This window comes from Camelina sativa, chromosome 2, assembly GCF_000633955.1.
Source record: "Camelina sativa cultivar DH55 chromosome 2, Cs, whole genome shotgun sequence".
In the NCBI taxonomy this organism is placed as follows: Eukaryota; Viridiplantae; Streptophyta; class Magnoliopsida; order Brassicales; family Brassicaceae; genus Camelina; species Camelina sativa.
The window spans coordinates 12,380,061-12,402,976 of record NC_025686.1 but is presented as its reverse complement, the minus strand read 5'-3'; the positions used below and the strand labels follow the sequence as shown (position 1 = coordinate 12,402,976).

The 22,916-nt window shown below is 32.9% G+C and overlaps 3 protein-coding genes, 1 non-coding gene and 2 pseudogenes across 4 annotated transcripts; 5 read left to right on the top strand and 1 right to left on the bottom strand.

Annotated features, from left to right (window-relative positions):
• On the top strand, window positions 215-2,095 carry LOC104722870 (ankyrin repeat and SAM domain-containing protein 4B-like). The gene is made up of 7 exons (XM_010441133.2): window positions 215-299; window positions 396-551; window positions 821-888; window positions 987-1,225; window positions 1,364-1,438; window positions 1,542-1,604; window positions 1,803-2,095. The coding sequence occupies exons 2-7, from the start codon at window positions 439-441 to the stop codon at window positions 1,848-1,850; spliced, it is 606 nt and encodes a 201-aa protein (XP_010439435.1). The 5' UTR covers window positions 215-299; window positions 396-438; the 3' UTR covers window positions 1,851-2,095.
• On the top strand, window positions 2,374-2,445 carry TRNAK-UUU. The gene has a single exon. It is a non-coding gene; the product is annotated as a tRNA-Lys (tRNA).
• LOC104751167 (agamous-like MADS-box protein AGL80) lies at window positions 3,287-4,259 on the top strand. The gene is given in 2 exon segments (XM_010473066.1): window positions 3,287-3,349; window positions 3,351-4,259. Coding segments are annotated over 2 exon segments (972 nt in total).
• LOC104722861 lies at window positions 5,935-7,011 on the top strand (annotated as a pseudogene).
• Window positions 10,306-10,896, bottom strand: LOC104751158. The gene is made up of 2 exons (XM_010473053.2): window positions 10,637-10,896; window positions 10,306-10,566 (listed from the first exon to the last, which is right to left on the bottom strand). Exons 1-2 carry the CDS (start codon window positions 10,730-10,732, stop codon window positions 10,327-10,329), a joined length of 336 nt encoding a protein of 111 aa, XP_010471355.1. The 5' UTR covers window positions 10,733-10,896; the 3' UTR covers window positions 10,306-10,326.
• LOC104751149 lies at window positions 15,287-16,915 on the top strand (annotated as a pseudogene).

Genomic DNA, 22,916 nt, shown 5'->3' with positions numbered 1-22,916 from the left:
ATTTTTTCCAAAATTACCATAAACACAAAAATTGACAATTGACCTAATTTTTAAGGGATCAGAGAGAGTATTAAATTAACAAATGCAAACTATTATTAAAAAAAATTGTGGAAAAAAAAGAAAAAGAAATATTAACTATCTGACCCGGACTCACCCGATTTAACCAGATTGTATTTAATGGGTAGACCCGATTCGACCCGGTAGTGTCTGATACACACTGCAAATTGTGAAACCCTGAGTCGAACTACCCATATCGTTTTTTTTTTCCGTTCGAGTTGGAGATTTCACCTCTTGTTTCTGTAATTTCCGGATTCAGAATTAGGGTTTTGTAACTTGATGCTGAAGTTCTATTTCGTTCCTCTCCCTCTTGATTCACTTTGAATTTCCTGATTTAGGGTTTAGGTAGGAATCGATTGTTTTATTTTCCTCCCGTTCGATATGTACTGTGATCGAGTGGAAGCTGAAACTGGAATCAGCAAAACGTTAAAGAACCGTCTCAATGGCGGCTCCGGTCACATCTCTTCTCGCAACACACAAGTCACGAGGAAGAGGTTAGTTCTATTTATCTCTCACTCAGCCTCCCTTTAGTAAAAAATCTTAACTTGCTCCTATGAGTTCTTCTTTTGAATCTCCTCTTTTGGGCTTTGTATAGTTGGTTCTTTAAATTTTGCTCATTAAGTCAAGTTGCGTTGCTAATCCTTAACAAATTCAAACAGTTGATAGATTTTAGCTCTGTATGTTTAGGTGATTTGGGAATTGGGATGATGTCTCCTTCTGTATTTACTTGGAAACAAAGTCTGATGAATGTTGTATGTTTCAGAGGAAGGGCGGATGATGATAAGTGGGAGCATGATCTTTTCGAAGGCTACGACGAGCCTCAGCTTTCAAGTATGTTGTTAAATCTGAGTTTTAGAGAATCATTGAATGTTTGTTTATGTGTTTATATCTGTTTTGGTTGTTTGACTCCGTTGAATTGACTTGCTAAGACCGCAGAATTGACCCTAAAGATCTCCGTTTGAAGCTTCGAAAGAAACATCATGGCTTGCAAAGTGGTGGACGAGCATTTAGTCTGAGCGTTGGGGATCTACGGAATAAGCTCTCTGGGACTGTGAATCCGCAATCTAGAAGGGAGGCTGCTAGACCTGTCATAAGGAAGGTTGCAGGTGCAACCAAATCTGAGACTAGAACAGCTCCGAACGGAGCAACCAAGAAGAAATCACAGCAGGTCATATTATTCATCTTCGCCAAACTTAGTTCCTTAATCAGTAAAATTTTTAATACCATATAACTTTGCAAGGCCCTTTCGAAGTGTATGGATGTTTCACCAGTACTAGCTCTCTCAGTTTGTTATGTTTTGGTTCAGAATGATGAATCGGTTGATAGCTTCCTGGAATCATTGGGTCTCGAGAAATATTCCACCTCATTTCAAGTGGAAGAAGTATGTGAATGTATTTACTGTTTAGATTAATTTGTGAGTTCTCTTATTGATGCCATCTATAGATGTACCAGAAGGCGTCTTATTGCTTTCCATCTTATTCCAGGTTGATATGGATGCTCTAATGCATATGACAGATGATGACCTCAAAGCTCTGCTCATACCAATGGTAAAATCCTTGATAAGCTGACACATGACTTAATTTTCACCATGGCCTGTTTTACAGTATACCATAGAATAATCATTGCCTCAGTTTAGTTCCATTCATAATACGATAATGCATCTGTCATTACTCATTAGTCATCAACATGATTCGATTCAAGTTCTCTGTAATCTTTAGTCTTTACAATGGTGTGTTCTTTCTCAGGGACCTAGGAAGAAGATACTTCTTGCTTTGGGATCTAAACGTGGATAGTCCAGCTTCGAGCTTTAGGTGCATGATGATACATCTGGGATGGTGTCAGAAAGATGCTGCATTTGACTTTTCTTTCTCATCTTTATCTCGAGCTACAAAAAGTAGTTGAGAGTTTTGAGATTAAACGGTTGTAACCTTTTAACATAGAGAGTGAGACAAGAAGATCAATCTTGATTCTCTTGATGAATCTTGTAGAAGCAAAGGAGACAAGATAACAAAATTTGTTATTTTCATTTGATAAATCATCCATCCTGGGAAGTCAGAAGTGACTGGAAGCTAGACACAAACACAGAGCATAAACCAAATTTTGCTAAAATCACGAATGATAGACGGAATCTGAGAGTGAATTTGGTAGAAGACTTAAATGAAAAAACGATCCTAAGAGAAGGATTGAATCTTCCAATTTATAATGAAGGCCTTTCACACTTTTCTTAGCAACCTACTAAACATGTGTTAATTGTCTTCAAGTATGAATAACACAACACTTAATTAAATTATTATAATTTAACAGTAGTGAACAACAGCCGTCTTAGCTCAGTGGTAGAGCGCGTGGCTTTTAACCACGTGGCCGTGGGTTCGATCCCCACAGACGGCGTTTCTCTTTTTATGTTTCACACTAATAATTGTGAAATAAAATATATTGTAAATGTTCACACGAGACAATTCTTTTTAAGAATTATCGCTTAGTTCATGCATGATTAATTCACAACTCAATAAATCATATTCAATGTCTTTTCTAATAAAGAAAGTGATTACAAAAATATATTGAAGAAGAAAATAATCTTTAAATTATTCAAATCTTTGGTTCAAATCTTTGACTTACTTATAATACCAAATCTTAGTAATTATCACATAGTTTTGATTATATGTTTTAAGTAACTGTATCAATATGATCTTGGTTTAATTACATGACTGGATTTTGAGATTTCATGGGTTTTGTGGTTACAAACTTAGTTTGTTAAAATATATCTATTTTTAAAAAACTAAATTTGTTAGCTTAAATTGTTTATCATATTTTATCGTTTTGATATTATAATTCTCACATATGTTTAATATAATAGTCATCTTCTAACAGTTTTTGGACTATACTTTTTCACCTGTCAAACCATTAGGTGGTAGTACATGTATTAATGGAAAACAATTTTCACATGTATCTTGAATACATTGAAGTTTTTTTTTATATAATGTTCATGCATTAAGGCTGATTTGGACGTTCAAATTTTTTTCTAATAAAAGAAAGATATTCTATATAACACAACTTTATTAGCGGTAGATTTTTTTTTTTTGTCTACCCATAATCTAAAATTAATTGTTTTTTATTAAAAGAAAAATTTTATACCTCTTCATTACTATATAATACTATACACATTTATAACTTCAAAACAAACGCACAAACAAGAAAGAAAAGAAAAACACAAAGAGAAAAATACTTTGTAATGACAAGAAAGAAAGTAAAACTTGCTTACATTTCGAATGATTCTTCGAGAAAAGCAACTTTTAAAAAAAAGAAAGAAGGGTTTGATGAAGAAAGTAAACGAACTCTCCACTCTTTGTGGTATCACTTCATGCGCGATCATCTTCAGTCCATACGACACCACTCCTGAAGTGTGGCCATCAAATTCTGGTGTGCAAAAGATAATCTCTGAATTTAGGACACTCCCAGAGATGGACAAGCAAAAGAAGATGGTAGATCAAGAGGCTTTTCTCAAACAAAGAATAGCAAAAGCGATTGAGAATTTGAGGAGACAACGGAAAGATAATAGGGAGCTCGAGATGACTGAAGTCATGTTCCAATGTTTGATTGGAAATATTGGAATGTTTCATCTAAATATTATGGATCTTAATGATTTGGGTTATTTAATTGAGCAATATCTTAAAGATGTTAATCGCAGGGTCGAGATTTTGCAAAATTTGGGTATTGAAATTGGCAAATCTTCTTCTACTGTGGCAGCTACTTCTGAAGGGAGTAGACTAATGGTGGATTTGGTGGCAACAACCACTCCAACTGCTACAACTTATGAGGTGGGTTCTTCTTCCTCATATGCGGCAGTCACGACATTGTTAAATCCTATTCAACAGCAACAAATTTTTCGTCCAACAGCTCCACAAATTGGAGTTTATCAGCCCCGTCAAAATCTGAATTTAAATCTGAATAATAATAACAATCAAAACCAACAACAATGGTTCATGGAAATGACGAATCATGAGCAAATGAGGTATCCATCAGAACCCATGAAGTTTTCATTCATGGATGACAACCACCATAACCACAACCACATCCACCACCATCAAGAAGAGAACCAACATCAAATCGATGGCGAGTCGTCCACCGCTCTCGATGCCGCCAACTCAAACAGTACAATCCCTGTTACTTATCCAAATAATACCAATAATCTATGGTTTCATTAGGATTTTGTTGAATTTGGTACCACGATAATTTTAAGAATAAGCATTTTAAAATTTTACAAGCAAAATTATAATTGGCTTATTTTTTTCATATTGTTTATGTTCTTAATTTTTATTCACAATGATATGTTAAGTCTTTCGATGTTAAAGAATTTTGATATTCTTATTTTATTGTGTCATTTCTTTGTTTGATATGTGCTTTTTGCCATATATGTGTTTTTAAATATATTGTCTACTAAACTTTTGGTGTTTATTAAAATTAAGGTTTCTATTAAATTTTAATGTTTAGTTTTGACACATATATTTCAGATTATAGGAACACATTTAGAAGAAAAACAACTTTTAGGTTTATTGAATATAAGTAATAGATAATATCATATTCTAAATTTATAATCCAAATAAAAGAAATGGAAATTCACATTTACCTAACATATTAAATTAAGAGTCCACTAGGGTAGATAGGGATTAGGTTATATATTACACACACACACACACACACAAAATAGAGGATTTTTGAGAAAAATTGTTTTTGATGTACCATTTTCAAAGATATCCGTTTCATCTATCCATTTTTAAAAATATTACCTATTAAATCTGAAAAATTTAGAAAATCTTATAAGGTTTCTAAGGTACTTCAGTATAGTAATTAATACTTGGAGACTCGATCCAAATATTTATAAGGTTTTAAAAGGTTTTTAAAAGATATTTGTATAGTAATTTTTATTAAATATAAGTATATAAAATTTTGTAGACATATAAAAGTAGCTTGTGTATAATTTTTATAGTTTCAAACATATTTGGATAAATATCTATTTTTTACTGGTATTTTTATTAAAGTTTTAGAAAGTGGGTATTAAAGTGGTTTTGGAAAAATAATATTTTTGAACTTTCTCTAGAAAAATATCATTCTTGTTATTTATTCGAATTATTAAAATACTTAATTAGTTAGGCTTTTTATGATTAGAAACAACTAAATTTCTAGAATAATTGTAGAAACAATTAAATTTCTAGAAAAATTGAAGAGTTTTTTTTTTTTTCACTCCAAAATTTATATACATTTAGTTGAAATTTGAGTAATTCCAAGAGTTATGTACATTTTACTCCGCCTATATCAAAGAATTAAATATTTTCATTTACACTAGTGCTTTTTTTTTTTTGTGTGAAAAATGTAGATTTTAGTGAATCTAGGGGATACCACGTCGCAATCTCAAACGCGAGATGAAGCTAGTGCAAATAGGATCAAACCTGTTTGATACAAGTTTTATATAAGGGTTCAATACATTTCTTGATCGAAGTTAAGGGCTTTGATAATGGGTAATGAACTAGTTCATCTTTGAATCGTGAAAATATTGTTTTATGTCTCACAATCTCTACATTTGTCTTCCTCCTTTTCTAGACCATTGGAATTGATGATATTTATATATATAAAAAAAAAAAACTTACATGAGCAATTATGCTAAACCATTTTGACATAAGTCTCTAGTTCAGTAATAGCCTAGTAGGTGATCCCACTAAAGTTAAGATATTCTCCTACTTACTATTATCATTTTCTGCAAAGAGAAAGGAAAAAAAAAAAAATTAGGTGAATTTGGTTAGAACATTCACCTGCAATGAATCTGTTCTAGGAATACTACTATAAGATTAGAAGTTTGCTAAGTCAGCTAATTGAGAAACCGAACCAATTTAGGGCTAGGGAGAACCGGACCAATTTAATTATGGTTCTATGTATCACTAACAGCTGAAATTCCCGGTTATATCCGGTTAAATGAGAATCAGTATTTGGCGGTTACGGCGTCTGCTGCTCTGTTTTTAGTTCCAGCTCAAAAGAGACGCGTTGATTGGAGAAACCGAGAAAGAGAGAGAGGGAGAAAATTAGGGTTTAGGCTATGAGAAGAGGAACGAAGATCTGAGGAGGCACAGAGAGAGAGAGAGAGAGATCTGAATCATGCCACTGAGGATGAGACCTCAATCGTCGCCGATCTCTGAAATGGACGCCACCGATGATATGCACGAAGCATTGTTCGCGAAGAGAGGATGTTGTTTCCTTATGCCATGCCTCGCCTCATCCAAGCCGTCGAATCACGGCGGATCTTTGTGGTGGCAACGGATCAGGACCGTGGAGCCTGACCAACGATGATGGTGGATTCGAGGGTGGCGGAAGATGAGAGAGTGGTCTGAGCTTGTTGCTGGTCCTAGGTGGAAGACTTTTATCCGCCGATTCGGACGCAACCGCTGCTGCGGCGGAGGAGGAAACGGTGGTGGTGGTGGTGGCTGCGCTGGAAACCATAATCACGGTAAATTCTGGTACGATCCGTTGAGCTACTCGTTAAATTTCGATGACGGGAAACAAACCGGACACTTTGACAACGAGTTTCCGTACCGAGATTACTCGATGAGGTTTGCCACGCCTTCCTTGCCGGTCTCTACTAAATGATGCTCTATCGATTTCGATAGCGACAAGGACGCGCCGCCGTTTCGAAAGTGACTGTCACGCGCCTGGACTCAAGTGCGTGCGTGTGTGAGAGAAGGACGAGAGAGGGCACACTCGTTGGACATAAAATTAAAATCTATCTTGCACCTCTTTTTTTAATAATAAAAATATATATTTAATGTCATTAGCTATGTATTTAAAAGTAAATAGCCTCTTTCTAAGTAGGAAAATATTGTGAAAGTACAGTTTCTTGTTTTTGTTCTTAATAGCTCAAAAATAAATTATCCTAACCATAAATAGTAGTCGTGGACGTTTTGACTCTAATCCTCTGAGCTATAAGCCCCATCCATCTCGAGATTCAGGTTGTCATTTTTTAAATCGTTTTGTGTTACCTAAATTTATACTAATCGAGTTGTTCAAATTGGATTATTCAGTATTAGGCAGAATAGACATGAATCAAAATTTGGTTCGGGTTAGTTAGAAAATTGGTTTGTTTGGATTGGTTATTAACTAACATTTATGTTTTGAAATTGTACACCAAAATTTTTCTAATTCATTTTTTTTTCAAGTTACTAGGTTTTGAATTCACGCTACGCATTGGTTTATTTGATATATTTTAGTAAACATTATATATGATTGATGACAGTCCCTAAAAGATTTCTGACAATCTCAAAAGCTTCTCTCTTTTCTGGAATTTCTCTTTGATTTTTTTTTTAAATCGAAAAAGTGGTGTTTTACATTATTTTCCAAAGAAAACTAAGATATTTACAAAAAATACTTAGGTAGTATCCACCCAACCAAACGAAATCGGATCTAAGATCCGAAAAACTGAATCGGTATCTTTTAAAAAAAAACTGTAAAATTTATGTTTGAAAGAGTGTGAGGAGGAGTGATCGTTTGAAAGAAAAGAAGATCTCACAAGGAGATGGAGGTTCGAAAGCAAAATCCGATTCGCTGGAAGTAGGTGTGAGTCCGGCGACAGTAGGAGGAGAGAGAGCTTTGAGTACGGTGGCGGAAGAAAGTGAAACTCGAGTTTCGGAGGAACCCAATCCGGTGGTCGAAGGAGAAAATGCGAACAAAGGAGAGAAAGCAAAATTTGGTACTCCGGAATCAAGTAATCGAGAAGAAGATGATGAAGAAGGAGGAGATAACGAGAGATCTACTTCTGTGGAATCAAGCGATGGAGAAGAAGAAGGAAACGATGAAGGGGAAGAAGGAAACGATGAAGGGGAAGAAGAAAACGATGAAGGAGAAGAAGGTGAAGAAGGGGAAGAAAAAGACGATGAAGGGGAAGAAGAAAACGATGAAGGAGAAGAAGGGGAAGAAAAAGACGATGAAGGAGAAGAAGAAGAAGAAGATAAGGAGGGAAGTTCGAACTCGGCAGGTAACTTGAGAAGGAGTACAAGCGAAAGTGAGAGGGAGCACGAGGAGAACAACGATGCAAGTGTAAGTACAACTAGTCTGTGTCATTCGGAATTGAATTGGAATTTGAAATCGATCTAGTAGAACTGGTAGAACTGGTGCAACTATTGGGTGTAGAACTAGTAGAACTGGTACAACTATTGGGTGTAGAACTAGTAGAACTGGTACAACTAGGTGGTGTAGAACTAGTAGAACTGGTACAACTAGTTGGTGTATAACCGGTAGAACTCTTGTAAAACTGATATTGTTGCAGGAATCGGAGGAGGAAACAGAAGCGATGCAACCTTTAGGAATGCACTTGAATCCTAGTCAGTACAATAAGAAAATCAAGGTGTCATATTTTTGAAACTTTGACAACGCTTGACGGATTAGAGCATCCACTGACTAGTTTTGAGAGGGATTGGTTTGAGAAACATCCACAATTAAAGCACATTTTCCACATGCCAAGGGACCCAAACCACAAGCTTATGGGAATGTGGTTGCTCTTTCTTCGAACGGCAGAAATTGATAAAAAGAAGGAAGCATGGTTTGTTGTGAATGGTGTTCCAATCTGTTATGGTATGAGAGAACACACGTTGATGTCTGGATTAGATTGTCGGTGCTATCCACTTGATTACAAGGAAGCCGGCAGTGACGAGTTTCGAAGGAAGTATTTTTTACGAAAAAAGGTTAGACTTCAAGATGTGAGGGAAAAGCTAATGGTAATGCAACCATGTCGTACTCGTGATAGGTTGAAGATGGCGATTCTCTACTTTTTAGGAAGCATCATTGTAAGCCATACAAAAGACTCGGGGAAAGATGCTACGGGTATCGATGATTTTGTTGTAAGAGCAGTGAATGATCTAGATTTTTGTGTGTCTTTTCTTTGGGAGAGATTATCATTCAATAACATGCTAAAAGAGATTACCCATACAATGAGGCATTTTAACGGGGTCGTGCATAAAGAGGGTGCGTTATGGCCTGTTCCAAGTTTCTGTATTCCATTGGAGGTTAGTTAGTTTAAAATATGAAGTCTTTTCATTGTTGATATTTCTTATAAGTGAAGCTGATTTTAGTTTTTTTTTTGTGTTGTGAAGTTTTTACTATTTGAGGCAGTTCTAATTTTGGCGAACACTTACATTGACCAAATTCCTGAGGTGAATGAAAGTTGTCCTAGGATGTGCAGGAGGATATTTAAGAATACCGGTCAGAAAGGTTTTCCTCTAATGGATATAGGTGATACACTTGGTACAACAATGGTTAGTTATCTTAACAACTAAAATTATTTATCATTTGAATAAATTGGTTTGTAATGTATCTAAAGTAGGTCGTTTACACAGGCAATTGCTAGTGTGATCCCTCCTATTGATGAAGAAATTCCTCTTCTCAATTTAATCATGGAAGAAGCTGAGGAAGATGATACCCATGATATCGTTGTTGCCAGTTGGATGTGGCGTCTTCGTAGAGGACTTCCTGTACTTTTGGAGTAGATGTACACAGCAGATGTGGCTTCTCGTTCAGGACAAAACGATGCGAATGAGGAAATAGACGCCAATGAACAACCGAGAGAAAATACTATTGAGTTAGTGGATCTTCTAAGCACCATGAAGCAGGATATGAAAACCCAGTTCGGTAACATTTCGGCGAAGATTGATGGGCTTGAAAAAAGGATCGAACCGTTGGAAGTATATGTGAACGAGCAAGAGAAATCAAAGGTAATACTTCGTAATACTATAATAATACTTGGTAATACTAGAAGGTGTTAACAATATTTGGTTTCACGTCATGCGCCTGTAGATGATGAGCAACCGAGTACTTCACAAGAAGGAGGAAGAGGGACGAAGAGAAAAAGGTCTAAGAAGTAGTAAAACTATTTTCTTTGATTTGTCATCGTAGTACTAGTAAAACTATGTAAAACTACGTTATTTTCTTGGATTTGCAATTAGTATTACTAGTAAAACTATGTAAAACTATGTTATTTTCTTAAGGATTTGCGATTGGTATTACTAGTAAAACTGTGGAAAACTACGTTATTTTCTTGGATTTGCCGTTCGTATTTTTGGTAAAACTACGTAAAACTAAACAAAACTAGAGAATTCATAGAAAAATATAGAACATGATTCAACAAGAGAAGTCATATAAAAGATAAGAAACTGATTCAACAAGAGAATTCATATAAAAGATAAGAAACTGATTCAACAAGTTTTAAACCAACGTAGAAGATCGACTCAGATAATATCAATCATAACACAATTTATCAAGGAGATCGACTCGACTGGAAAGCTCCGCCACCACCTCCCTTAGTTTGGCAATCTCGTCACTCTTCTCCTGAAGCTGCATCTGCAAATTATAGATCTGAGTATGATGGGGTTCGAATTCCCTCAATCTCTCCCAATGGTTATCAACATCCTTCCTTAAGCTTTTTGTTTCTTCTTCAATTGCATCAGCCCATATTTTCCGCCTGTGCAATCCATCATCCTGCAAAATATATCAACGAACATACATCATACTCAGATCTCTCAATTGTATTTAATTTAATTCAATTTACCTTATACTTAACGCAAGTAAACCATATCTTTTTCTCTTTTTCTGTTGGAGAGATCTCTTCGACGATTCGTTCGCCACATGGGCATATTCGAGGCATGCCCAAATCACCATCGGCTATCGCTTGTCGCAACGCTTCTAACTTCCTCGCCTTCTTCTGATCAGCATAGTATGGGTCGGCCTCAAATTGTTCTATAGTTTGAGAAGAGAGAAATTATAGATCTAGAATTCAACTTTCAAGATGAGAGAAGAGAAGACTTTCAGTTTCGAAGAAAATGAATGAATGGATGAGAATGAAGAGAGAGAAGATAATGGATGAGAGTGATTGAGTTGAGAAAAATCTTCGGGGCTGTGGTGAAGAAAGAAAAAAGGAAATTCTGGCCACGTGTAAAAGATGTGTGCGTTCACACTGCGTGTTCACACACAGTTTTACTGATTAATGCAGTTGCACTAAACTTGCACATAGTTGTACTTTAGAGGTTTCTCAGTTTAATTAGTTATACTAAACCTTAGCATTACTTTTTCTAGCTTTATAGTTGATTAAACTTAATTAACATACAATTACAAGCTTTTTGCAACTTCATAAGTTAAAACTTGTAATTCTATAACTTTTTCATCCTTACTTGGTTATTATTTACAAAGTGACATTAAAAGTGTAAGGAAACACTTGTTGGGATTCTTTCATAAATAAATTAAAATTAGTATATTTTGGAAAAATATTCATTTAAAGTAAAAACCTATGTAGAACATTTATACAATATGTATTGTCAACACTGGTTTTAGGTAGTACCAATTTTATTATTTTCAGTAGTATCAATTTTACCATTTTTACCAGTTTTATCTTAGTTGTGCCAGTTTTACTCTCTTATATACACATATTTTGAAAGAAGATAACATTAATAGACTTCAAATTAAGTTTCAGATTAAGTTTCAAGAGGGAGTTCTGCCATAAAAAAGTAGAGAGTAGTCAAACCAAACACAGTTGATACATGAACATTACAAAGAATCTCCAAATAACAACCATTGAAGTCCTTGTCTCCGGCACCTTTTATTCTGCGTCCTAGGTCGAGTTTTTGGTCGTTTTTTCCCCAGCAGATGCATACCTTTTTGTTTTCTTTCTTCCCCTTTTTATTTTCCGATTCGGAGGAATTATCTGCATATCTTGGACTTCATCTAGGACATCCCATCGAGACTTATCAGGTACTAAATAAATTGTCCTGGAATATGCAATTGCCCACAGCTCCGTCCAATAATACTTAGAACACAACTCATGTAACTCGATATCCTTACCTCCATATTTTTGGAATGTAATGAAAGACGCCAATGCATGCATACAAGGATACTTTTGTATATTGAAAAACCTGCAACTGCAACTTCTCAATCGCAACTTCACCAAATAAGGCTTTCTGTCACTGTCAATGACATTGTATTCAAGTTCGAAACCATTTAGCTCTATCACCTTTAGTTTCTCAGCAGTTGCCCATAAATCATGTAAGTAGTTCTCCACTAAAGGCACCAATTTATTTGCGACTGATCCAGACACATCATCTTTCTGATGTTCATTAAACCATTCAGAGAATTTTTTAAGTATTGCATCCAGCATGGGTATCAAGGAGTACCTCCTTGCATCTTTAAATACATTGTTCATCGATTCAACACAGTTGCTAATGTTTAGGTTGTATCTATCTCCTGGAAAACACATCTTGCCCATCTTTCTTTGTGGGTTGATTCTTCAAGATACTTGGCAGCAGAAGGATATCTTGTCGTAAAAGAAGCGTAAGCAATGTTGATTTCATCCACTATGTAAAACCTACTACACTCCATGAATCTCCATGCAACAACGTCTTTTTTGACGTTACGAGCATAACCTTTCACATTTTGGGATAAATGCCATATACAAAAACCATGATGAGTCAGAGGATACACATTAGCTATGGCTTTTATGAGACTTGTATTTCTGTCAGTCATAAATACTATTTCAGAAGAATCCCAACAACGGTTTTCAACATCTCTAAAAACCAATTCCAACTTGCATCATTCTCACCATCAAGAACACCAAACGCCAAGGGATAATGGTGACGGTTAGGATCTTGAGCCGACGCAAAAACAAGAACACCCTTATATCCGTTCTTTAGAAAAGTTGCATCCATAGTTATAACTTTCCTCATGACTTTAAATCCTTCAATGCTAGCTCCCAAAGCTATGAACAAGTACATGAATTTATTATTCTCATTGCAATGCACATATGATCTTGTACCATGATTAACCTTCTCTAACATGTGCAGATAACATCGCAGCATCTTGTAGCTTTCTTCTGGGCTACCTTTCAAATAAGTAACAGCTTGAATTTTCTCTCTCAATGCCGTGGAATATAATATATCAACACCTAATTTTGTCTTGACAAGATCCATGATAATTTTCGGAGGTGGAGTTTCCATTTGCCCTGGATAATCACCATGTAAAAGAGAAGCAACTAATTGTGGAGTGCCTTGTCTCTTACTGTTGCTTGAACTTTGACTAGTCCGAGAGCATGTATGCATCTTGTTGTGCATTCTAATCGAGAAAATATTTGTATCTCGAATCTTACCACCTCGTAAACCCCAGTTACATCCTTCTTTAGGACATTTGAGCACATAACACACCTTGTCCGACTTTACTATTTCAAAACTAAAACAGTTAGCGAATGAAGCTCTATCCACCACATCTTGCAATGCCTTCTTGTTTGGAAATTCTTGAAGTTTAGTCAGACCCAAACCATCATCCCATGGTTCAATATACTTACACGGTTCTACAACAGGGCGTGACTCAGTATATTCATCACCTTCATCACATGATACAACTTCACCCTCTTTATTAGAATCACCCTCTACAGCCTTTTCTTTGCCTACGTAGACAACAATGGTGTTAGGTCCGATTTCACCATCCTTCGCATGTTGGTTTTCAAAGTTCATACCAACAGAACTTTGGTCTACTATGGGCACTGTGGGCACTGTGGGCACTGTGGGCACTATGAGCACTATGGGAACTTGCTCAGGCTGAGGCTCGGAAGGGATGACATTCACAAACAACAGACATCTTTGCTTCTCATAATTAACGGAGTCTAGATAAACATTAACATCCTCATCATCATTAAGCTCACAATGCTCCAATGTTTCTACCAGTAGTGGCTTGTAGCTCAGCTGCAACTGAACGTTACTTTCAACAAACCTAAGCTTCCTCTGTATCCTTGCTTTTAACATCAACAATGTTATATTCCTATTGAACATTATACTATACATGCGACCTTCAAGTTTAAAATGTAGGCTAACGTTCTCACATATTGTATCCTTCCAAACCAACCAATAAAAAAAATCTAAATTAGTACTACTACTAGTTTTACTAGTTGTGCTATATGAATCAGTATTACTAGTTTTACTAAATATACCAGTATTACCAGTTTCACCACCTTCTCTCTCTCTTATCAGAATCGAATCGAATGGTAAACGAGTTCTAATCTCCTTAATTCACTGAAATCGAAAGCCAAATCCCTTTCTTATCTAATAGATAGCTCAATCGACCCCTAAACCTTTGTAAAACATCCAATGTGCTAAGCTTTCTTCGATCTAAATCCAATTGAATTTCTAAATTTACAAATCAAAAACAAATTCAACCAAAAGCTACTTTAATGTGAAGTAACGCACCTGCATTTTGAAGAACAACTTGATTAAACTTGAGTTGGTGAAGAACGACAGCAGTAGGAGCTCTGACAACGGAAGAATCGCCGGCGGCTGGGTTGAGAGGTTAGTAACCAGGTCGGTTTCTTGAATTGAAAGAGCAGCTGGGTTTATTTTTTTATTTAAAAAAATTAATTTAAATCAATGAAACTAGAAGGCTAAAATCATCTCACCACCTCTTATTAAAAAAGGTAAGGGTATGAAGAATAGAGAAGGAGATAGGAGATTTGTCAAAAAAATTTAGGGACTTCTGAGATTATCCCTCAACACTCTCGTTGGACATAAAATTAAAATCTATCTTGCACCTTTTTTTTTAATAATAAAAAAATATATTTAATGTCATTAGCTATGTATTTAAAAGTAAATAGCCTCTTTCTAAGTAATTCTACAACAATTAATATTGTGAAAGTACAGTTTCTTGTTTTTGTTCTTAATAGCACAAAAATAAATTATCCTAACCATAAATAGTAGTCGTGGACGTTTTGACTCTAATCCTCTGAGCTACAAGCCCCACCCATCTCGAGATTTAGGTTGTCATTTTCTAAATCGTTTTGTGTTACCTAAATTTATACTAATCGAGTTGTTCAAATCGAATTATTCAGTATTAGGCAGAATAGACAGGAATCTAAATTGGAAAATTGATATTTTCATACCCCAGCTAAGGGGGTATGTTGAATTCCTACTCCAATTTTGACATTAAGCAAATCCATATATTATGTTCAATAATATTCAAATTCACGACACCAACTTATGAAACTGTGTTGAATCATACACAAGTCGTCAACGACTGCTTACGTGGAAGCCACGTAAGAAACAACGTCGTTTTGAGAAACAAAAGAAATGACTTGTTTTGGCTAAAACGACGTCGTTTCTATCTTCTTCTTCTTCTTTTCTTTCTTTCCTGAATCGAGTGTTAAATTAATTAGCGTGGTTTTTTGTTGGCAATGCAGGTTGTTATCGTCGGAGGACGTTTAATCGGCGGCGGTTTCTCGGCGGAGCAGAATCCATTCACACCTAAAGCATCTATAGTCAGTTACTGGAACAAAGAGATCCGTAGCGAATCTCCCAGATCGGAGTTTTTAATCTTCAAAACCTCGTCACTCAACGCCATCGACTCAGCCACTTTCTCCAAACTCGCCGCCACCAACTCGCTCCCGACTCGGTTTCCCGATTTCTGCTCTGGCGCTAACATCTTCTGTTTTCCCGATTTAGGAACAGTCTCGAGAAACACGACGAAGGCGTCAAGTTCTCCACTTACGACCAAAAGAACTTCACTAACTACAGCAGCGGTCGTCCCAAAGGAGATGACTCATTCAAGAACAACTCCAAAGACGGAAACGTCGTAACAAACTCGTTTCGGAGATACAGCCATAACAGCGCAGCACACGACGATAAGTTCACCGTCTACGGGGAAAGCAGCAACGTCATCGACCAAGGATTCAACGTCGTCAACATTGTTATGTTCTCTCAAATGAGAAAACCCCTAAATTATGAAAACCTCAAGAGTCGAGATTTACCAATGAAACGTGATTCGGGAAAGAAAGAAAAGAGGAAGAAGAAGATAGAAACGACGTCGTTTTAGCCAAAACAAGCCCTTTCTTTTGTTTCTCAAAACGACGTCGTTTCTTACGTGGCTTCCACGTAAGCAGCCGTTAACGGCTTGTGTATGATTCAACACAGTTTCACAAGTTGGTGTCGTGAATTTGAATATTATTGAACATAATGTATGGTTTTGCTCAATGTCAAAGTTGGGGTAGGAATTCAACATACCCTTTTAACTGGGGTATGAAAATACCGATTTTCCATCAAAATTTGGTTCGGGTTACTTAGGAAATCCGTTTGTTTGGATTGGTTATTTACTAACATTTATGTTTTGAAATTGTACACCAAAACTTTTCTAATTCATTTTTTTTTTAAGTTACTAGGTTTTGAATTCACGCTACGCGTTGGTTTATTTGATATATTTTAATAAAAATTATATATGATTGATGACAGTTAAGAAATATTAGCTTATATAAAATTTTAAATTACAATTGATTGATGAAAATTTTACTTTCAAAAAACTAAAAATCAAATCTGATCAAAAGAATCATGAAATTAATTGAACGTCCAGGCGAGGCGGATCGAACTGGTGACCTAGCATATCCTAAACCGTTTCTTTGACCATCAGACAAACAAAACATTTTTATAATCATGAATTAATATTTTTTCTCATATTTAATTGGCCACCACCATCTATGTCTTCGTGATTTATTTTTCACTGTTTTCTTACTCTTCATTCTTTCTCATCATTTTTATTGTCAAATTTTTATGATAAATTTCATCGTTATTTTTACCGTCCGGTTTTTCATTATACTCTTCTTCTTCCTCTTCCTCATCAGCTTCCTCACATTCTTCCATTATAACCTCTTTTTTAGACTACCACACAACTTGTTAACCCATCAATCACATTCTTCCATTATAACCTTTTTTTTTAGACTACCACACAACTTGTTAACCCATCAAACTCTAATACCAAAATCATTGCCTCTTGTCTCGTAAAATTTGTGCAGTTTTACGGACCAGCTTAGTCACTACATGCACCCAATTATTGATACTTTCACCTGTATACTTACTCGGTTTTATATCCACACATATTGAAACTTTTCAAACCAAAATCCTTAATACTACAAAATTGTAAATTACTTGTACAGAGTAATATGAACACATGTATAGCTGATAAAACATGTGTGCTTGTCATCGATTCTTCTTCTTTAACCTCATAAATTAACTCAAACAACATCAAATCAAGATCTTACGATGTCAATCCTTCTTCCTTTGACCCAAAAGATAATTTTACAGAAACAATATCAAATCATCTATAAAGTCATACATAAGAACATGTTTTAAATTTTTGAGAGTTAAATATTAATAATACTTAAACTTCTTATAGAGTTAAATATTTATAATATTTTAAACTTTTTATGGAGGTATTTATAATATTTTTAAACATCCTATAAAGTTTAAATATTTATAATATTTTTTTAAAATTTTTTATTAATTATAATATTTTAAACTTTTAAAATTTTTAAATTTGGACGAATGATAAATCAAGCTTCCTGCTCATTCATAGTTGGAAGCATATTAGTCTTATTGATAATGGTTCTTGTCATTGTCTAAAATTTTCTAGCCAATGTGGGATGTTGTAAATACACTTATTTATAAGTATTTATAATATAGAAATTTAACATAATTTCAAAAATGTTAAATATTGAGTTGTATGATCTCAATTGGTCGTTTAATATAGAAAATTCTAGAAATTTAAAAAATGTTAATGAATGATATGTCAAATCCCGATTGAATGTTTTTAATATTTTTAATATTTTTAAACATCCCATCAGGTTTAAATATTTATAATATTTGAACTTTTTAAAAATTGTTAGAGTTAAATATTAACAATACTTAAACTTCTTATAGAGTTTAAATATTTATAATATTTTAAACTTTCTTTGGAGGAATTTATAATATTTTTAAACATCCTATAAAGTTTAAATATTTCTAGAAAGTTTAAATATTTATAATATTTGAACTTTTAAAAGTTTCAATAATTATAATAATTTAAACTTTTAAAATTTTTAAATTTGGACGCCTGATAAATCAAGCTTCCTGCTCATTCGTAGTTGGAAGCATATTAGTCTTATTTATAGTGGTTTTCTGTCATTGTCTAAAATTTTCTAGCTAATGTGGGACGTTGTAAATACACTTATTTATAAGTATTTATAATATATAAATTTAACATAATTTCAAAAATGTTAAATATTGAGTTGTCTGATCTCAATTGGTCGTTTAATATAGAAAATTCTACAAATTTAAGAAATGTTAATGAATGACATGTTGAATTCCGATTGAATGTTTTTAATATTTTTAATATTTTTAAACATCCCATAAAGTTTAAATATTTATAATATTTGAACTTTTTAAAAATTGTTAGAGTTAAATATTAACAATACTTAAACTTCTTATAGAGTTTAAATATTTATAATATTTTAAACTTTCTTTGGAGGTATTTATAATATTTTTAAACATCCTATAAAGTTTAAATATTTCTAGAAAGTTTAAATATTTATAATATTTGAACTTTTAAAAGTTTCAATAATTATAATAATTTAAACTTTTAAAATTTTTAAATTTGGACGCCTGATAAATCAAGCTTCCTGCTCATTCGTAGTTGGAAGCATATTAGTCTTATTTATAGTGGTTTTCTGTCATTGTCTAAAATTTTCTAGCTAATGTGGGACGTTGTAAATACACTTATTTATATGTATTTATAATATGAAATTTAACATAATTTCAAAAATGTTAAATATTGAGTTGTCTGATCTCAATTGGTCGTTTAATATAGAAAATTCTAGAAATTTAAAAAATGTTAATTAATGACATGTCGAATCTTGATTGAATGTTTTTAATATTTTTAATATTTTTAAACATCCCATAAAGTTTAAATATTTATAATATTTGAACTTTTTAAAAATTGTTAGAGTTAAATATTAACAATACTTAAACTTCTTATAGAATTTAAATATTTATAATATTTTAAACTTTCTTTGGAGGTATTTATAATATTTTTAAACATCCTATAAAGTTTAAATATTTCTATAAAGTTTAAATATTTATAATATTTGAACTTTTAAAAGTTTCAAAAATTATAATATTTTAAACTTTTAAAATTATTTGGACGCATGATAAATCAAGCTTCATGCTCATTCGTAGTTGGAAGCATATTAGACTTATTTATAATGGTTCTTAGCCGTTGTCTAATTTTTTCTAGCTGATGTGGAAAGTTATAAATACACTTATTTATCAATATTTTAATATAGAAATTTAACATTATTTCAAAAATGTTAAATATTGAGCTGTCTGACCGCGATTGGTCGTTTAAAAAATATCTTAATATAGAAAATTCTGGAAATTTAAAAAATGTTAATTAGTAACATGTCGAATTCCGATTAGATGTTTTAAATCCTAGGTGGACAGCCTTAGGAGCTTATAGCTTCTACTTTTATTAGTATAGACTAGATTTTGAACCCATGACGCGTGGGTTTATTTGATATATTTTGATGAAAATTATATATGACTGATGACGGTAATAAAATATTATCGTATAAAAAAATTATATTAATATTATCATTTCCATTGTCAAAATTTGTGGTAATTTTCATTGTTACTTTTACCGTCTGGTTCTTCGTTATACTCTTTTTCTTCTTCTTCTTCGTCAACTTCTTCACATTCTTCCACTGAAAAACCTTTTTTTAGACTACCACACAACTTGTTAACCCATCAAACTCTAAGAACAAAATTATTTCTTTTCTCATAAAATTTTTGAAATTCATGAAGAGCAGCATAGTCAACACATGCATCCAATTATTGATAATTTTATCCATATACTTATTTGGTTTTAGATCCACACGTTTAGAATCTTCTCCAACCAAAATCCTTACTTTGTTTATAATATTTCAAAAACATAATAAAATATACTAATAATAATTTATTTAATATGAATCATATGATATATAGAAATATGAGTACCCTATAAAAACATATTAATTATAAATAAATAAGATCAATTATGTTATATCATCAAATAATATCAACTGTATCATATTCTCAAATAACCATAACCGTATATAATCGTAACCGCTTGAACCGGAACCGTATTTAAACGTAACCTTTTGACCGTTTATTAAATAGTTATGGTTAAGGTTAAACAAAATTTCTAACCATAACCAATGGTTAATAAACCATAACCGTGACAACCGTAACCCTGGTCATGCCTATGTATAGCTAATAAAACATGTGTGTTTGTCGGCCATCTTTCTTCTTTAAACCCCAAAACTTGACTTAAACATCAAATTAAGGTCTTGCGATGTCAATCCTTCTTCCTTAGATCCAAAAATAAACAATTAATGAAAAAATATCAACTCATCTATAAAATCATACACAAAAATATGTTGTATAGCTCATAAGAAATAAAAAGCACAAACGTAGATAAATAAGATAATTTATGTTTTACATAAATATTTATAGTATTTTAAACTTTTAAAAGGTTTTCAGATATAATATTTGAACCTTTCAAAAAGTTTTAATATTTTTAATATTTTAAACTTTTTCAAAATTTTAGAATTATAATATTTAATAACTTTTTAAAAGCTAAGAACAAATATTAAAACTTTTAAAAATTTTAAATATTATAATATTTTTTTTTAACTTTTTAAAGATTTAATTTGATCAAATAAAAAACCGGATCAAACCGAATAAAACTTTTAAATTTGGACGCCTGATAAATCAAGCTTTCCTGCTCATTCGTTGTTGGAATGAGCAGGAAAGCTTGATTTAATATTTTAAACTTTTAAAATTTTAAAATTATAATATTTAAAAACTTTTTAAAAGCTAAGAACATTTAAAAGTTTTAATATTTATAATATTTAAACTTTTAAAAATTTTAAATATTATAATATTTTTTTAAAAACTTTTTAAAGTTTTAATTTGATCAAATAAAAAACCGGATCAATCCGAATAAAACTTTTAAACTTGGACGCCTGATAAATCAAGCTTTTCTGCTCATTCGTTGTTGGAAGCATATTAATCTTATTTATACTGGTTCTGAACCATTGTCTAAATCTTTTCTAGCCGATGTGGGGTACTCTACATAGTTCTTTTATTTCCATAAATTTCAAAAAAAAAATTTCAAAAAAATTCTACAAATTTAAAAAATGTTAATGAATGACATGTCAAATCATGATAGGTTCTTTAAAATAAATCTTAATATAGGAAATTCTGGAAATTTAAAAAATTGTTAATTACTGAGATGGCTAATCCCTATTGGGTGTTATTTAGCCGATGTGGAACGTTGTACATATTTTTTTTATTTCTATAGATTTTACTTTTTTTTTCTAAAAAAATCTTAATAATATAGATTGCTACTATATTTCCATAAATGTTAATTAGTGAAATATCTAATTCTTATTGGTTGTTTTAAATCCTCTATGGACACCTTTAGGAGTTTATAGCTTCAACTTTTTATTAGTATAGATATAATATTTTAAAATTTCTATGGAGGTTAAGTAATTGTAATATTTTAAAATATTCTATGAAGTTTAAATATTTTTAATATTTGAATCTTTTAAAAGTTTCAATATTTATAATATATTAAACTTTATAAATTATAGTTCTCTTAAAACCATTTAAAAGCTAAGAAATTTTTAAAATTTATAAATTATAATATTTTGAAACCTTTTTAAAGCTAAAAATTTTAAAAGTTTCAATATTTATAAAATTTTAAACTTTTAAAAGGTTTTGAAATATAATATTTGAACCTTTTATAAGTTTCAATATTTATAATATGTTAAAATATTAAAATTTATAAATTATAGTATTTAAAATCTTTTAAAAGCTAAGAACTTTTGAAAGTTTCAATATTTTATAATATTTAAACTTTTAAAATTTTTAAATATTATAATATTTTTTGAAACCTTTTAAAGTTTTAATTTGATCAAATAAAAAACTGGATCAAACCGAATAAATCTTCTAAACTTGGACGCCTGATAAATCAAGTTTTCCTGCTCATTCATTGTTGGAAGCATATTAATCTTATTTATATTTGTTCTGAACCATTGTCTAAATGAAACGACCGACCCTTTTTAAAAAAAAATAATAAATAATAAATATAATATAATAAAATAAACTACAACTAGTGGTCCCATACCCACTAGCCACCTAACCACAAACACATTCAACAGCGGAAATAACCAACCAATATTCAATAATAATCCAATAATAAAATATAACCATATTCCAACATAATCAATATCCAAAACAACAGGAATCATAGAACCAGCAACCTAGCAATGTTCTAATGATTCAACTCTAGCAACCTAGCAATGCCAGACAACATAAAACCGAGTCTCTAGAACATCCTCCTCTTCATTGCCTTGATTCCACGATCACACTTTGCCTTTACCTGCACCACAAACACATATTGCAATGCATGAGTATTTTATAAACACTCAGTAAGGCAATCCTCCCATCTACTGGGCTATACACACAAGCAATAGAGACATCTCTAACCATCAAACAACATTCAACAATCAACAATAACAAACCAGGACTCTGCATCGACCGATACCAACATGCATCGACCGACACCAGGTGGAGGTTGCGTCGACTGACGCAAGATCTGCGTCGACCGATGCAATGTTAACTTGCATCGACCGATGCAAGATATGCATCGACCGACGCATGCTCGACATAACACGAAAACCCTAGAGTTTACGCGTCATCCTCACATCTGCATCGACCGACGCACAAAGTGCATCGACCGATGCAATGCCGAGCATCGTTTTCCTCCGAAGCTTCTCGCCGGATCTTCGTTCCTGCAACCACGAAAACTCGATCCCAAGCCACAAGAAAGCTTCCCAACGTCCCAACTAACAATCTAACCAGCCTAACAACACATAACAAGCAAATCAGAGAGATCTCTAGCTTAGATAAGCCATGGTCATGCACTTACCTTTGCCACAGAAGAATCTGAACCTC

Excerpts from the sequence above, each read along its gene's own strand:
- LOC104751158 (XM_010473053.2), bottom strand. The coding sequence starts at position 10,732 with ATGCCTCGAATATGCCCATGTGGCGAACGAATCGTCGAAGAGATCTCT. Across the intron at positions 10,567-10,636 it reads TTACTTGCGTTAAGTATAAG|GATGATGGATTGCACAGGCG; the intron begins GTAAATTGAATT and ends TATATTTTGCAG.
- LOC104722870 (XM_010441133.2), top strand. The coding sequence starts at position 439 with ATGTACTGTGATCGAGTGGAAGCTGAAACTGGAATCAGCAAAACGTTA. Across the intron at positions 1,226-1,363 it reads CCAAGAAGAAATCACAGCAG|AATGATGAATCGGTTGATAG; the intron begins GTCATATTATTC and ends GTTTTGGTTCAG. Across the intron at positions 1,439-1,541 it reads CCTCATTTCAAGTGGAAGAA|GTTGATATGGATGCTCTAAT; the intron begins GTATGTGAATGT and ends ATCTTATTCCAG.